Source organism: Pimephales promelas, chromosome 14, assembly GCF_988280905.1.
Source record: "Pimephales promelas chromosome 14, fPimPro1.hap1.1, whole genome shotgun sequence".
Taxonomy (NCBI): domain Eukaryota; kingdom Metazoa; phylum Chordata; class Actinopteri; order Cypriniformes; family Leuciscidae; genus Pimephales; species Pimephales promelas.
In genome coordinates, this window is record NC_142782.1 from 9,915,333 (window position 1) to 9,933,226 (window position 17,894).

Consider the following 17,894-nt stretch of genomic DNA (forward strand, 5'->3'; position numbering starts at 1 on the left):
TGGCAACCACCTTACCACCTCATCGGCCATGGGACTGTGCGATCGACCTGCTGCCTGGGGCGGTCCTACCGCGAGGTAAGATCTATTCTCTGTCCATCCCGGAGCAGAAGGCCATGGATGAGTACATCCAGGAAGCCCTAAGTCAAGGATTTATTCGACCATCCACGCCCCCTGCCGCATCAAGTTTCTTCTTCGTGGGCAAGAAGGACGGAGGCTTGCGCCCCTGCATCGATTATCGTATTCTCAATCAATCCACCGTCAAGTACCGCTATCCCCTTCCTCTGGTCCCCGCCGCTCTGGAACAACTCCGTGGGGCTACTGTCTACTCCAAGCTCGATCTCCGGAGCACGTACAATCTCATCCGCATCCGTGAAGGTGACGAATGGAAGACAGCTTTCATTACCCCTGCGGGGCACTACGAGTACCTCGTCATGCCCTTCGGATTGTCCAACGCACCCGCCGTGTTCCAGGGGTTCATGAACGAGATCTTCAGAGACTTATTACATCAATTTGTCATCATCTATATCGATGATATCCTCATATACTCTCCAGATCTATCCACTCATATCCGCCATGTCCAAACCGTACTCCAACGCCTCCGAGACCATCAACTCTTCCTGAAATTAGAAAAGTGCGAATTCCATCGAGACACCGTTCAGTTCCTGGGCTACCTCATCACTCCCCGCGGTATAACCATGGACCAGAGGAAGGTGGATGACGTCAACAACTGGCCACAACCCACCTCTCGGAAAGACCTCCAACGGTTTCTTGGGTTTGCTAACTTCTATCGCCGCTTCATCAAAAACTTCAGTCAGACCTGCTTCCCTCTCACTAACCTCCTCAAGGGTGGGGCCAAGTCTCTGTCCTGGAACACCGACTCCACACAGGCGTTTGACAGCTTGAAACGGGCCTTCAGTTCCGCTCCTACCCTCTCCCTTCCCAATCCAGCTCTACCCTTCATCGTGGAAGTGGATGCCTCCACCTCTGGGGTAGGAGCGGTTCTTTCCCAGCGGCAGGGGACTCCATTGCAACTCCATCCATGTGCCTTCTATTCCAAAAAACTGTCCCCGGCAGAGCAGAATTATGATATCGGCAACCGGGAGCTGCTAGCAATCAAACTGGCCTTAGAGGAATGGAGACACTGGCTGGAGGGGGCTCAACACCCTTTCACAGTTATCACGGACCACCGGAACCTCGAATACCTCCGGGAGGCTAGAAGACTCAACCCCCGTCAAGCTCGCTGGGCCCTCTTCTTCACCCGCTTCAACTTCTCCGTCACCTACCGTCCTGGACACAAGAATGTAAAAGCAGACGCACTATCACGACAGTTCCAGCCCAGTTCTCCTCCTCTCAGTCCCGAGACCATCCTCCCTCCAGCCATCGTCGTAAGCCCCATTCAGTGGAGTATGGACGATCACATTACCGACGCCACCCAAGCCGAACCTGCTCCGCCGGGAGGTCCAGAGGGACGGGTTTACGTCCCGACTCGCCTACGCCTGTCCCTCATGGACTCAGTACATACCTCCCTGGGCTCTGGACACCCAGGCAGCCAAGTAACTCTCTCGCTCGTCCAACAACGTTACTGGTGGCCGGGTATGGCCCAGGATGTCTCCCGATACGTCAGGGGATGCTCAGTCTGTGCCATGGCCAAGGTTCCCCGTCATCTTCCCGAAGGCAAACTCACTCCTCTACCAATTCCCACTCGACCCTGGTCCCATCTGGGGGTCGACTTTGTCACCGACCTTCCCCGTTCCAACAATCACACCTGCATTCTTGTGGTAGTCGACCGATTCTCCAAGGCATGCAAACTCATTCCTCTCCCCGGGCTCCCTACTGCCTTTGAGACCGCTGAAGCCCTATTCCAGTACGTCTTCAGAAACTTTGGAATCCCCGAGGACGTCGTATCTGACAGAGGTCCACAATTTATCTCCCGTGTGTGGAAGGCCTTCTTCAATCTCCTGGGCGTTTCCGTCAGCCTTACGTCTGGATACCACCCCCAGTCCAACGGCCAGACTGAGCGGAAGATCCAGGAAATCGGGAGATATTTACGGTCATACTGCCACGACCACCAGGACTGCTGGAGTCGCTACCTGCCGTGGGCCGAGTATGCACAAAACTCTCTCCGTCAATCCACCACAGGGCTCACCCCCTTCCAGTGCATACTCGGGTACCAACCTCCACTGTTTCCCTGGTCCGGTGAACCATCAGATGTTCCAGCAGTCCACCACTGGTTCCAGACGAGCGAGAGGGTCTGGGACTCAGCCCATACTCACCTCCAGCGGGCTGTCCGCAGACACAAGAGTCAGGCGGATGTTCGACGTGCCTCCACTCCCCAATACCATCCGGGTCAACTGGTCTGGCTCTCCACCCGGGACATCCGTCTCCGACAGCCCTGTCGTAAGCTGAGTCCCAGATACATCGGTCCGTTCGCCATACAGAGGCAGATCAACCCCGTCACCTATCGACTCACTCTGCCTGCTCACTACCGCATCGCACCTACATTCCATGTTTCCCTCCTCAAGCCCTATACTAATCCTCTCACTCCTTCCTCCCCAGGGTCTGGTGCTGCGGACGTGCCCCCTCCTCCTGTGGATCCGGAGGACGATAACATCTACCAAGTGCGAGAAATCCTCGACTCCCGGCGACGGGGCGGCCTTCTGGAATACCTCGTCGACTGGGAAGGATTTGGGGTGGAAGAGAGATGTTGGGTTCAGCTGGAGGACATTCTTGATCCCACCCTACTCCAGGACTTCCATTCGGCCCATCCAGGTCGTCCTGCACCCAGGGGCCGTGGCCGTCCCCGTCGCCGGTCCCGCCCGCCAGCTGGAGCTGGCCGTGGGGGGGGGGGTACTGTCACGGATCCATCTGCGTCAGCACCAGATACCTTCACTCCGCCTACTCGTTCCGGTTCCCCTGACTACTAATCATCACCACCTGTCGTCACCACCTGCCATCACTTATCCGGACTATCATCCACTCCATATATACTCACCTCATTCAGTCACTCACTGTCTGGTCTCGTCTCTACCACGATTACAGACTCCCTATCGCTATCTCACGTTCCTGATTCTACTTACCTGCATCGTATATCCAGCCCGTCAGCCTCCCGTCTGTTCCTGTCCTTGGTCCCCGTCTGCTGCCAGTCCTCTCCAGTCTCCAGCTCCGCTGTTCCGGTCAGCTCTCCATTCTCCCGCTCCTGTTCAGATAAGGAAAACATCATCAGACTGTTCATAACCCTCTCCAACTTCAACTTCCACGCTACTTACCATTCTGTGACTGTTATTCAATAAACCTTGTTCATACTCACCCGTCTGTGCCATTCTGTTCTGTGACAACATCGAGTACATCTCACTCTTGAGCCCTCACTCATCTTTCCTGCAAGCACACCCTAATGTTAACATATACATAATAAATAAATAAAATAAAATAAAAAACACAATTTACCCTCTCTAAGTGGCTAATACATAATCTAATATAATAAAGTGCTGAGTAACTGTGCAAACTGCATCATTCATTTTTTAAAGTTTAACTTCATTTAGGACTGGTATTGCTTTAGGAAAGAAGCTATTCCTAAATCTACTAGTCCTTGGTTTTTGGCATCTGTAACGTCTCCCTCAGGGCAACAGTTCGAACAGTGGGTGACCAGAGTGAGAACAGTCAAGTTAAATTTTGGTGGCTTTAGACAGCAGTCTTGAATTAGCAATTTCCTGTAGTGAGGAGAGAGGACAAATGAAGATCTTCTTTGATCGTAGAGTCCAAGGTCAGACAGCTTCCTGATGAGGATGTCTGGGATGATTGTATTAAATTCAGAACTGTAATCTACAAAGAGCATCCTCACATGTGTCCCACTGTGCTCTATATAGTTTAGGGCTGTATGAAGGGATATGGTGATGGCATCATCCATCGACTCTAATATAATAAAGTAGATATAGGCAAACGATGGTAGACTGGGTTTGATGTGCTTTATAACAGCCTCTCAAAGCACTTCATAACAGGGGTGAGTGCCCCCGGTCTATGCTGACTGCTGGGAGAGGGCTTTTTTGGAACCGGGATGGGTGGGTGTCTTCAGGAAGCATGGAAGAGTGAAGAGTAAACACACCTGTGTGTATTTGTGTACGCGCATGTGCTTCTGTGTGTGTGTGTGTGTAATCATGCTCATTACACATTGTTTTGGTTTTTTTTAGTTTGTTTTTTGTTTAGACATTGAATTTTTTTGTTTGGCTCTAGTGCCAGGCCACACATTCATTAATGTGTGAACATTTTTAGATTCATTCTGGAATTATTGATTTTAATTTGCCAATTTCAATAAAAATGCTCTCTTAGTCACACCTGTTTGTTTGTGTGGGTCTCTCTGAGTGTATTTGTGCTCTCATTGCATATCTTTATTTGAGCGTGAAAATTTTTTGATTAATGCAGAATTTATTTTCCAATTTCTATAAAAATGCTCTCTATTGCAGTCACACTTCTCTCTATCTGTGTGTGTATTTATGTCTGTGTCTGTGTGGGCGCACATGTGTGTGATAATGTTTGTTCTACATTGTATTAGTGATCTAGTACCAGCCCTTCATTTATGTCTGAGAATTTTCAGATTTATGCTGGAATTATTGATTTTATATTCCAGTTTCTATAAAAATGCTTTATATTGGCGCATTTTTATAAATGCTTTATACACCTGTGTGTGTAAGTGATCATGTTCATTCCACATGGCAGTTGTGTTCTTGAGGACTTCATTGCGGTATGGAATTTTTTATTTATTTATTCTGGATTTCATTCTGACAAATGAACAATAAAAAACAAATTGTTTTCCCATTAATTTCAATGTGGGTGCATATTGACCCCAAAAGCCATGAGTGTGACTTTGTTTTTTGTTTTGTTTTACATTCCTTGAACAGCCGAAACAAGCCCATGTGTTTTGTTTATAGATAGATAATGTAGAAAAAGTGACACAGTTTTATGCAACTGAGATGAAGGGAACCATGTTTATTACCATGCCATAGACTCCAAAGATAAATTGAGGGTTAAATTGGTTCTTACTTACTTTACTTACGCCTACCGCCCAACTTTGGGCATAGGCCACGCCACGAACAAGGGCTCTCCAGTCATCCTGATCCTGGGCCAACTCTAGCTGTCCCCATGTGTGGCCAGACCTCTTCACATCTGCATCAAGGTCACGGCGCCAGCTATTCCTTTGCCTGCCTCTCTTCCTTTTCCCTTGTGGGTTCCAGAAGAGGGCGTGTCTTACAATGCTTGATGCAGGCTTGCGAAGGGTATGGCCAACCCATCTCCAACGCCTTTGGAGGATCTCTTCCTTAATCGGCTGCTGTCCTGTTCGCTGCCACATCTCCATGTTACTGATGGTGTTCGGCCAGCGTACCCTAAGGATTCGTCTTAGACAGGTGTTAATAAAGGATTGTATTTTCTTCGTGGTAGCGACTGTTGTTCTCCAGGTCGCACCGTACAGTAGAACAGGCTTTATCATAGCATTGAAAATCCTAATCTTGGTGTTCCTAGGCAGCTCAGAGGATCCCCAGACTTTCTTCAGCTGATGGAAAGCTGCTCTTGCCTTTCCAATCCGCACCTTCACATCTGCATGTGTCACTCCCCACTTGTCGACTACGCTGATAGGTGAAGCTTTCCACTTCCTCTAGTGCTTCTCCTTCTAGCCTGATAGGAGCTGTGTTGTTATTGTTGACTTTGAGGATCTTGCTCTTCCCTTTGTGTATAATGAGTCCCACGCTTGCTGAATGAGTTGCAATGATGTTTGTCTTCTCTTGAATTGGTTCATTGAGCAAAATTATTGTTTTATTGTCATCATCCAACTAGGATCAGTTCTCATACAACAGCAGTCAGATCAATAAAATTGTTGAATAATAAGTGTCCTAAACTAATCAAGCCAGAGGAACATAAACAATGTACTCTTTTATTTTCAATACTTGGTAAATTATGTAAAGCTGGGTCATTCTTATATTGTTATGGATTGTTGTAGAATATGTCATAAATGATTTATGCATGTGCATTATTATTATTATTTTAATGCCTTCGTAATCTTTAAATAAAATAACTCCCCCCTCCCTTCAGCACAGCAAAAGTGGAAAAGATATTGAGAGAGAACTGAAGAGCCCAAATCCATAAGAACCACTATTTCCGCAAGACAGGGGAAAAAAATCAACATCAATCTAGCCTGGGTATGAATACCAAACCAAATCAAAGTCACAAATAATATAGACAATAACAATCATAATGGTCGAAAGCTAGGTGCAATGAACAATGATGAGAACAGTCTCAGACAAGGATAGTGGGAAGTGAAGGGGTGGTCAAAATCCCTTGCCTCTTCAGTTCATAATATCATTTTCAATGATTATGTATTTCTTTTATAAAATCAATAATTAAGTATATTCATTGTTACTTAATCATTTATCGACATATAAATTTATTCTTTGTGCTTTTGCTTGTGAAATAATATTCTTAAATGTCACCAGCTTCTTTTAGGTGCACAAGGCCATTTCTCTCTTTCTCTGGTCTCAGGAGAAAGGTTTATGGATCCTAAAGGCGTCATGAACACATATGTCCAACACATAGGATACTTCTCTATACATATGGTCAAGCTATATTGAGCATTTCTATATTGAACTTTAATTGTTCTATTAAAATGTATTCTTTCTATTATATTTGCTTTCTGTTTTTCTCCCAAACAAGTGAATGTTTTACCATTATGTTTTGGTACACTTAACTGATAATAAGACGCTCAGACTCTCTTCAGCCTTGATAGGAGCTCTTATTTGCTAGTGTCCATATGTGAATGTGGTAACAGTGAAAATAATAGGGAAATAGAGATTTTGGTTTATGTTTGAGTGTTAAAACATAAAGGGGTCATTGAATCCAACAGTTTAAGGCACTATTTCTTTGTTAAAGTCTTACTCCAGTTAGACTAAAGTTTAGTGCTAGTCTTCTTGGTTGCAGGTTAAGGAACCACTGCCATTATTGGAGATTGAATGAGTTGTTCTGGACATACTGGCGCCAGCAACCCAAATCTGTGACCTGGAAGGTCATGACGTGCCTCATCGATGGAGATATGCTTCGTCTATCTGTATATGTGTGGAAAATTACTGTGTTTATCTATATCTTAGCCAATGAGAATCATTCAATGTGTAAGCAATGACACAGCTTTTGTGAGATAGCTTTTTGACGTAGACCTTGAAAATGGTATAACTGCTGTGATTGTGGTAACTGTAAGGGGGGCGGCCTACGAACTCCTGAGTGAGTCTTGGAGCTGACTTCTGCTGATGAAATGGCAAACTATGTTCAGTAAAACTTTCTTTACTTTTTTATAATTCTGACTCCGGGTCTTCATTCTTCATATCTGGTTCTGGGTCCTCTGACTGTTAACCCCTAACAGAAGTGTAGTTTCTGATGTGACTGACACCGTGGGGGAAGAGGATGTCTAGTGGTGAACCAGGGAAACACAAACCCATACTGTGACATGAATACTGTTTCAGGTTAACTGTTGCCGAATTCCTGCATTGAATTGAAGTTTGATAATTAATGTTAATTAAAATATAATTAAATATCATTAATAATGATGACATATTTATGACAGATTGTGTTGTCTTAGTAATGTCAAGTTGTCATGACAAAGACACTGACAGATTATGATGTATTGGTTTATGTAAAGATGTCATTACAAAGACATCTTAAACAATGTCCCATTTGCATCAAAAATGTCATAATTGAGCGAATGACACTTAATTAAAGTTGTCATAAACATGAATAAAACCTTCTTCCTATTCATGACATGTGTCATGTCTGTCTTATATGCACACAGCATATGAACACTAAAATAACATAGTTTTTTTTAAATAAATAAAATATATGCCTAGCCTAGTAAAAAAATGGTAAGCTTTCGCAACAAGTATTTCATTATTGGATTTCCTCTTCTGTTTTCTTTCTTTTGTGAGTTCTGCTTGGATATGTGCTTAATGTTTAATGTTTGTTTTTTACTTATCCAGACCGCCTGGTAATAAAATATGTCAAAAGGAGTCATCAATTCAGTGAACTATTTTTGGCCTCTGTTTAAATTGGTAAATTTATACTATTTTACATGAGCATCTGTTTTATGTGATATTAGTGAGTCAAAAGTGATTAGTTAAAAACATCTAAATGAAACAGTGGATGTGGAGATTCGTTCACTATCATCACCGATTCGTTCCTCAAGAAATACCACTAATTGTATAATTATATTTACTAGACTATTAATAACTAGCCTAACTGAAATAAAATATTATAATAAAAAAATGTTAAAGTCCCATAAAGTGAGGTGGATTTATTTATTGCCACTTAGGCCTGCAGAAATCATATATAGTGGCTGAACTGATTGTAAGGAATTTAAAGTATTTAAAAAAAAACATATATGGTACTTCCTTTAAATATTAAAACAGATAATACAGAACATTAATTGGATAAAAAAAATAGGCTAAATGAAGTGGAAAATAAATAGATTAATAAAGTAATATTTAGTATAGCAATTTAAACTGAGACACTAATTTGGGCAAAGAGCACTAAAGGCTTGAGCTATGACCTTAAAGTTTGACTTGAACTCACCTGTCTTGACTTCGACTTGGTATATGACTCTGGACTTGATTCGTGACTTGAATGCAAAGACTTGAGACTTTCTTAAGACTTGCACAACAATGACTTGCTTCCAGGCTACAGGAGATAGCATATTTTGATCCATCTGGATCAATGTGTTTATCCACACTCAAGACAGTGTGGATAAAAGAAATGACCACTCCACCCTGTCAAATGCTTTTTATGCACCTAGTGATGCTATTTAGAAAGTTGGTTTGTTTTTAGGCATAGAGTTTATATATCAACAAAATATACAACTATCAACCTTTGTGTATTTTCTGAAGTATTTTGTGTATTTTTCACACTTTGAAGTTGGCACAGTTTTTATTATGTTTAGGTGCGTTGAAGTCTTTATTAAGTTTGGGAATAAAAGTGATATATACACGGTATTCCTATTGAATATGAAAAAGCACTATAAAAAAGAGGTAAGTGGGTGTTAAAGTACATGGCAAAATCGATTTTAAAAGGAAAAGATAAATGAATAAATATAAAAATAATAGATGGGACAAGATAGCAACACAGAAAGATGCACAGACAGTAGGCTATAGGAAGGATAAATTGCCAAGGAATGTTTTACTATTAGACTGGGTCACACAGGGTTGAAATCAACACTGGCACTATGAAACAATATGGGTTTGCATGAAAATGGGTTATGTGATGTGTGTGTTTAAGCTTCAAGAACCCATGCAAGAAATAGAATTTGTCCTCCAGTACAGTAGATGGCGACAGTGCTCCTAAAGAGTGGATCGCCTTTTAAACAAGAAGAAGACTTTTCCCGTTACTGTTAACATGGCTGCCGCCTGGAACTCCCATGTGGTATTTTTGTGATCACAGTCGATATTAGACACATTTTATCGTTAATTTCATTGAATCAAATTAGCGCGGATATTTACGTTAAGTATTTATTTACCTTAACTTACGTACAGTACACAACTCTCAAAGTGACGACCGTTTAAACTTCCTGTCAGAATGCAACACGACGACGTAAGTAAAGCGAGCAAGAAAAGCAAATGAAAATATAACGCACAATTTACAATATTTTTAATGTATATTCAATCAACCCGGATGGATTTAATGATAATTTTACTGAACCAGTAATAATGAAAACAAACTATTATTTAATAGGTTGTAATGAAATGTTCTGTTTTAGCAGTTAACACCGGTCGCTGTAATTTATAAAGGAATGGCCTTTAAATTGTTTATTTTAGATTGTTGAACATAATCCTTGATATTGAATCCTTTTTCTTTAAAAGGTTATATGGGACCTTATCGGCAGTAAGAGTTTTTGTTCCTACAAAGTAAAGTAAGTATATTTGATTGCTTTTACTAATTGTTTTTCTTCATTTTATGTCCACTCCTTAAATTGTGGAAGAATATGAGATCTAACTTTTTGATTTCTTGTCGTTGAAGAACGAAAACTCAACTGTTTTGTCGAAACGAATACAACATCACAGGCCTTTGCAATCGTTCATCATGTCCTCTCGCCAACAGTCAATATGCTACTGTAAGAGAGGATAAAGGTATGCTAATCATTTTAAAAACGTTTTTGCAAACGTATGATTTTCAAACATCATCCAATTGTTTCTGAATATGTATTTCTTTATCATTGCAACTGTTCTGTTTCATTAGGCCAGTGTTATCTTTACATGAAAGTTATTGAGAGAGCAGCATTCCCTGCTCGCATGTGGGAGAAGGTTGGTATGAGGATCAAAACGAGCAAGAAACATGGATCATTTGATATCATCCGCATTGAAATTTTTATTATGTTCATGCTACTATACTTGAATTCTTTCTCAGGTGAAACTTGATAGAAACTATGCGAAGGCTTTGGAACAGATTGATGAGAACCTTATCTATTGGCCGCGGTACATCAGACACAAGTGCAAACAACGCTTGACGAAGATCACTCAGTATCTCATTCGAATCCGCAAACTCACACTGAAACGACAGTGAGTACCTTTCTTCAGTTCAATTTCTGCATTCAGTGCACCAGTAGTGCAGTTGCTGTTAATGTTGTACTATCTTCAGGGTTCCCGCGGGTCCCTAAAAAGCCTTAAAAAGTCTTAAATTAGATTTTTAAAATATAAGGCCAGAAAAAGTCTTATAAAGTCTCTTTTTAAATAATGAAAGGTCTTAAGTTTTAGATGACATTTCGACTTAGTCATATCTAAATGTTTTCCAAATTCTAATTTGCGGATGTACTATTTTTTTATTAGCCTATTCTATCTTTGTGGATTTGCTTGTTCACGTGACAATTCGCGTCACATTCGCAGAAGAATATAACGTCTGGGTCCTGCACGTGAGAGAAGAAAGTTGGCAAATGTCAGTTCATTCATAAGTTAATTATTTATGTGCGTAGGGGTGTGCGATGTGTATTGTCTATTATGATATTCTATTTGTTTTAATGATGTACGAGGCACTGTGAGCTGACATCGCAGTTGTCTCTTGTGCTTTCACTGCGTGAAGTGTGCAGTTAAAGGCATAGTATTTATTATGTCTATGGTTATAGACATAATAAATACTAGACATAATAAATACTTGTTAGCGCGTATTTATAAATACTAGACATAATAAATACTTAATACTAGACATAATAAATACTACGCGTCGAGTATAATCCTCAAATTAGTTTTTGTCTTATTTATATCATATAATGTTCTTATATTAGAATATCACATCAGTAAGAGTGCCATTTTCCCGTGCAAAAGTGTGATGTCATGCAATATTTAAATTAAAAATAAATTTACATTGAGTTACTTTTTAGACACCATATTATCAATATTCTTTGTTTTCCCTTTATTTCGCCAACTAGAATTTCAAAATGAAACCGTAGCAGAGTCTCAATGCAACAGCGATGATTTCTTGAATGAAATCCGCGTTTTGAACAAATCATTTTAATAATTCAACAACAATCATCACTTGCTTCTTTCCCGAATGAATCAGCCGTTTGAACAAATCGGTTGAATGAATGACTCCCTCAACTCGCTTATTAAGACAGTGACTCGCAGCCGCCTACTGGCAGTTTTAGTTTCATATTTAAAGTAAAATTTTAAAATTAGAAATCATTTCATATTTAAATATTGAATATTGATTTAAAAAAACAAACTATCTCATAGCTTTATTTATGCAATTGTAAATGGAGTAGGGATGGGCATGATTAATCGACGATCGATTATTGATCATTAAGAATTTCATCGATCATGTTAATATGTTATTGATTATCATTAAACTAATGCTGCTACGTTGCGTAGTGTGAGTGAGTGGAAAGTGAACGTGTTCCCCGGGCTGGTCATGTTATCGCGGAGGGTCTGTGCATCCCGGCAACGTCAGTCCCCTCATCAGAGCGGCATTTTCAGCGGCTGGACTTGTTTACACTCGACGTGTCCGCACGAGCGTGATGGTGCGTGCGGCAAAAATGAAGTGATTGCGGTATTCGGTGTTTCACAGTCAGGCTAGCGCGTTGAGTATAAACACCTCGTCCGTTTGGGGAGGTGCGCGCACAGTCTGCAGAGACTCACTCGCGCTGAAGAGCCAGGCGAAAGTGTAAACAAGGCTTGACAGTCACCATGCAGTTTGCAGTCGCGTCTGACCCCAGATCATGTCATTAACATGCTTATCTTTCTCAACAAAAATCAGTAGACTGGAGCAGAAATTGTGAGTTATTTTTTATGAGGCTTTAAGTAGCCTAGCCTAATGTTAGGTAGGCTAATCTCTCTCACCCTTTCTCGACTCCGTGCCTTGGATAGTTGAGTTACATTTTGACAACCTGTCAGATCTAAATATTATTATGTTTTTGGTTAAGTTATTTTTTGTATTATTTATAATTTTGGAACAAACGTGGGTCTCACGTGGGCCAACTCGCAGCTGCAGGTTCAGTTGCGTTAGAGCACCGCTGCGCATATCTTCAAATTTAGCCTAACCGAACGCCCAGTTTAACTGCCACAAGTTGATCATCTTGTAATAAATATCTAATCGAGGAAAAACACGCTGTATTTTTGTATTTTCATTGCATTTTTAATTTATAAAAAGTTAAATAATACATTTGCATAAAAATATTAATGATTAATCGATAGTTGATCGTTAATTCTTCCGACGATCGACTAAGAAAATTGAATCGAATGCCCATCCCTAAAATAGAGTGTAAATATTAATGCCACTTCTGATGCTGGTTCTGTGTCACCTCAGCACTGCAAAGATGGATTTTGATTGAATGATTTAATTTGACTGCTAACAGTGGTACTGTATAATTATTGTGTAATTAAGTATTATTGAATAAACAAGTATAATTACTTTATAATTTAATTTGAATGTTAGTATTTGACATAAAACGTGACGCATAACTCTAAATAGGTTTAGAAAAAAATGTCCATAAACATTAATTAATCATTTCTGTCACTGCTGTGAACTGACCACTGCATAGAATATGAAAAATATGAATACCTTCGCGAGTCTGCTGTCAACAACATGCCTAAACCAGCCATGCACCAGCACAAAAACACAATCAGTAAAATATCATCTAATTATTAAATAGCCCCTATCATAGCATTTGAAATGTTCCTATTTTTGTTTTAGGAGTTCCCAAAAACAGTTTAGCATGCATGCAAGGATAGAAAACACTTTATTTGTCTTATAATATTTATTTATTTTTAACTGATTTGCTCACCGACTCCCAAATGATTCGTACAATGACAAATTTTTCCAAACCACTCCTTTGCGTGACGCTAATCGGCGGTGATTGGTCAGATGACAGACCCAGTCAGTTATTGTTTGTTAGCATAACCCATAAATATATTGATAAAGCACTGCCGTACTACAAGACGCTCTATTCTTTATCACAACTCCAATAACAGCGACAAACATTTCACATATTTAAAAAAAAATTGACATTGGAGACCTAGAAGCTGCGCTGAGCGTAACTTACACATACACGCGCAGTCGCGCACACACATACTTATTGCCTCGTGCCCCGACGCTACAAAACCGCTCAAACCCCATAAAAGCAACAATTATTAATAATACTTACAGGTTTTGATTCGGAGGAGGAATCTGATCCATATCCACTGGGTAAGTAAGTTACTGAGCCCTCCTTCAGGAACAACCGCTTGCAAATCCACATTTGAATTCATTTATGTTTTTGAAAGATTCGTAACTAAAATGATGAGAAAACAATCGGGCTGTACTGTTGTGGTATCGTTGCAAATATGAACTCTAACCACAGATTCTTCACATGCTTGTCCCTGGTAAATGAAAACAAAGTGGCTGAACTATCTTTGCATTGTAGAACACAGCGCCTTCTCGACATGATGCTATGATGAAGTATTTGAATGTGTAGACTTCAAGTTTACACTTCCGTCTGCGTGCGCAGTAACTGGGCGTGGCCAATATGTCTCTATGTCACAATGTAACATTTAATGACTCGTTTCAAAACCAATTAATTTCATAGACTCAGAGTCGACTCTCACTTTTGAAAGACAATAACTTTATATACGGTGCACTTTCAGATATAAATCTTTGCAGGATGTTTTCATTCCCTTAGAGCTATATTCCACACCATATGAACAGACATTTGCAAAAATCCATGATAGGGGCTCTTTAACGAAACGTTGTTGAACATTTGTGTAATTTCATTGCCTGGCTGACCATGTGTGTGTTATCTCTTACTGGTTCCTTTTTTGTATCCAGGAGAAAACTGGTTCCACTCAGTAGAAAAGTAGAAAGACGAGAAAAGAGGAGGGAAGTGAGTGATTTACTGATGATGCATGCAATTCTGAATATTTTTTTTATATCCTGTATTTTTAATTTGTTTGAGTGTTTATACAGACTTAGCGGAGTTCTCTTCCCCTCGGGGGGGGGCTTATTTAAAATAACTCTTGGGATCAAATGTGGAATTGAATTTGAGCGTTATTTACTCACTTTTTTCCTTCTCTCCAACAGGAAAAAGCTCTTATTGCTGCTCAGCTGGAAAATGCTATAGAAAAAGAGCTGCTAGACCGTCTAAAACAAGGAACAGTATGTGGATCTTTGGCACATGCTTTTCCTGGTTTTGTGCTTGATCAGTGAATGCATTTAAAGTTTCTTTTTTCATTTTAGTATGGAGACATATACAACTTCCCCATCCATGCCTTTGATAAAGCTATGGAAAAACAGGATGAGGAGAGTGAATCTGAATCAGAATCAGAGGAAGACGGAGAGGTATTAACTTTATTTCCTGTCAGCAGCGTTTTTATTACTCGTATATCTATTACAGGACAATGTACACCACTTTTCAAAATTTTGGAGGTGGTGAGATCTTTTCTTGCGTTCGACTTTTAAAAAAAGTCCTATGTTCACCAAGGCTGCATTATATTATTGTAATTTAAAATTACTTATTTTATTTTAATATTTAATTTATCCCTGTGTTGGCCAAGCAGTTTTTTTTTCTGTCTTTTAGGTGTCTGGGACAAGAGAATTTATTGCAGAGGATGAGATTGAAGAGAGTGATCTCAGTGATTTTGAGGTAATTTACATATTTTAGTTAAAGGGTACATATCATGCTTTTAAATCATTTATTTAACATATAAATCATACCGTTGTGGTCTATTAAAACATAACTGCAATGCTTGGGTCTTAATTCCTCATTATTATAGCTCCACAGGCCCCTTTTCTACCCCTTTTCTGATGTGCGTCTTAGAGCGACCCGTTTCAAACGCGGCCCCTTTAAATAAAAAGGAGATGCGCCATGCTCTCCAGGTCGATGAGTTCACGGTCAGTTCAACTCCCCACGTTCGGCCATTATTGTAGTTTGATTAGAGATACGATTATATATGATACCTTCAAAGAACATTTTTATTCACACTTTAATAAAATGTCAACAACAGAAGACTTGTCCATCAAGCCTTACATATTCGAGCCAGAGCGAGCGAGTTGATAAAGATGACGACGAACCTGCAGAACAACCTCTTCATATGGATATATTGGTATGTGAGTTAACTGTTTTGTGTTATTAGTGAAAGTCGACTATTTCTCTTGTTAAAACAAGCACACTGACAAGATAAATGACTACGGTCTAATCTTACCACAAAAAAATCTGTATTGACAATATGATGCGTTTAGAAAAGCATCAGAAAACAACGCAGCTAACGTAAATGACCATTGATGAAACTCAAGAACAATAATACTGCAGACGTGTAATGTTACATCAAAACAAAAACAAAGAACGACAAAGGTACTGCTAAACCATGACCACCATGTGTTTTAAGAAAGTAAAGTACTTTATTTGTATTAACGATATTTACAGCCTATCGAACTGCTCTGTTCGTCGTCTCCAAAGATAGAAGGAACTTGCCTCTCATTCAGACGAAGTCAATCGGCAAACTCTTCTTTATACTGGCGGAGGTTGTTGAAGTGGGAATCCTTGAAGTGCTTCAGGTCACTAACGTACATCCAACAACCGAACATTTTGACTTGCCCTCTCGTACCTTCTGCATCATTGAGCTCGGACCACAAAATCGGAGCGAGAAATAATAATGGCGGATTGCTCGAAGTGTTTGACCGGTAGTCGATGTCCTTATACGGTGACGCACTTGCTCAAAAAACGTCATAGACAACAGAAAAATCGGAAGAGGTTGAAAAATATGACCAAAACAGAATATAAAGATATAAACGAATCACCTGAAGAGAATAATTTAATCTTTTCTTCACTTATAAACACTCCAAATATACAACAAAATGCATTTAAGGGCTAAAAAAGTGGATTTTGCATGATCTGTCCCCTTTAAATAAAAAAATATGATTTAATATCTAAATGACATTATCTAAATCCTGATTTTGTTTTACAGGATATGAACAACTTGAAGGGAAGCAGTGATGAGGATGAGGAAGAGGAATTCGGTGAGGAAGAATTGCAGGAAAAGACCAAGGCCAAAATGAAAGGAAAAGCTCCACTCAAAGGCCCAATCAGGAAAAAACGGGCCAATGTGGAGATAGAATATGAACAAGAGATAGAACCAGCTCAGAAAAGCAATGCCATGTAGAGACTAAACTGATCTGCACACCAACAGTTGTAACTCTGAACTCTGGAATATTTTCAAATCATGGAACATGATCTTTTACACACTTACATTTAATAACAATGTACAATAATCAACATCTTTAGTGTCCTGGGATTGTTCTTATGGTGTTGCAAAGCATCAGTTTTTGTTTTATGATCTTCCGTTGTGTACTTTTGGGTCAAATTTGACCCATTTTCATGCAATAATAAACTTTATTTGTGTGAGATATTTTAATGCCTGTTAGTTTGACTGTAGCTGGTGTTGTAATGGCAAAAAAGTAACATTTATACATTAAGTGTTGTGTTTGAATGCATCTTTTACATGTCATACACCCACCAACAATTACACAGCAGATCACTAGAAGATCAATGCTTGTGATTTTATTAAAAACTGCAGTGCTGTTAGTATTATAGCAGATTGCAGGATTTAGTGGCCCTAAATATCTCCGTTAAGAGGGAGGAGCAATAAAAAATAATAATAATAATATATAGAAGAAACGTCCCTCCTTAGAGCACCTCTAGTATCCACTGTGCAATATACATACAGTGAGGAAAATAACTTTTGATCCCCTGCTAATCTTGTAAATTTTCCCACTTACAAAGAAATGAAGCGTCTATCACTTTTATGGTAGGTTTATTTTAAAAATCACAATGTAGAACTATAGATATGTAAAAAGAAACAAGTAGACAAAGCAAGTAACAAACACTGTACATTGAGGATATTTATAACAAGTTTCAAATATAGATGTATTGAATTAAAAAAAAAGATTTAATGTCAAATACTAACAATAATTTCAGACTTCCTCATCTGATGTGGAGAGACCAGCTTGTCTGAGCGTAGCCTTTAGGAGGCAGATCTCAAGTCTGGCCTTGCTGCAGTTTGGTCAGAGTCAGTTGTTCCTCTGCCAAACAGGCAGACAGAAAACAGGACGTGCAACAAGGAATGCAATAGTAAGATGCTATTTCTGTTTTGGATTTCAAAAATCAGTGATTGCCATTCTTTGCATATTTTATTTTTTTTGTTGTTATTCTGTAATCATAGCATGCATCACTAATAAATATTCTAAAAACAAATATTTTTGATTGTTATGAATATATATATACATGTATATATATATATATAGACAGAATAAAAATTTATTGTTTTTGGTCAATTTTGACAGCTGTTTGGGGGATTATTTTATGAGGCCAAACTCTTTCTACTTTGCTGTAGGCCTATAAAGGCTGAATACGTTAAAGC

At 39.7% G+C, this 17,894-nt stretch overlaps 1 protein-coding gene across 1 annotated transcript; it reads left to right on the forward strand.

The window, feature by feature from the left end:
• Positions 1 to 9,376: 9,376 nt before the first annotated feature.
• mak16 (MAK16 homolog (S. cerevisiae)) lies at positions 9,377 to 16,883 on the forward strand. The gene is made up of 10 exons (XM_039665466.2): positions 9,377 to 9,609; positions 9,879 to 9,928; positions 10,036 to 10,145; positions 10,255 to 10,319; positions 10,423 to 10,574; positions 14,308 to 14,362; positions 14,560 to 14,634; positions 14,716 to 14,817; positions 15,056 to 15,121; positions 16,443 to 16,883. Exons 1-10 carry the CDS (start codon positions 9,595 to 9,597, stop codon positions 16,635 to 16,637), a joined length of 885 nt encoding a protein of 294 aa, XP_039521400.1. The 5' UTR covers positions 9,377 to 9,594; the 3' UTR covers positions 16,638 to 16,883.
• Positions 16,884 to 17,894: the final 1,011 nt, after the last annotated feature.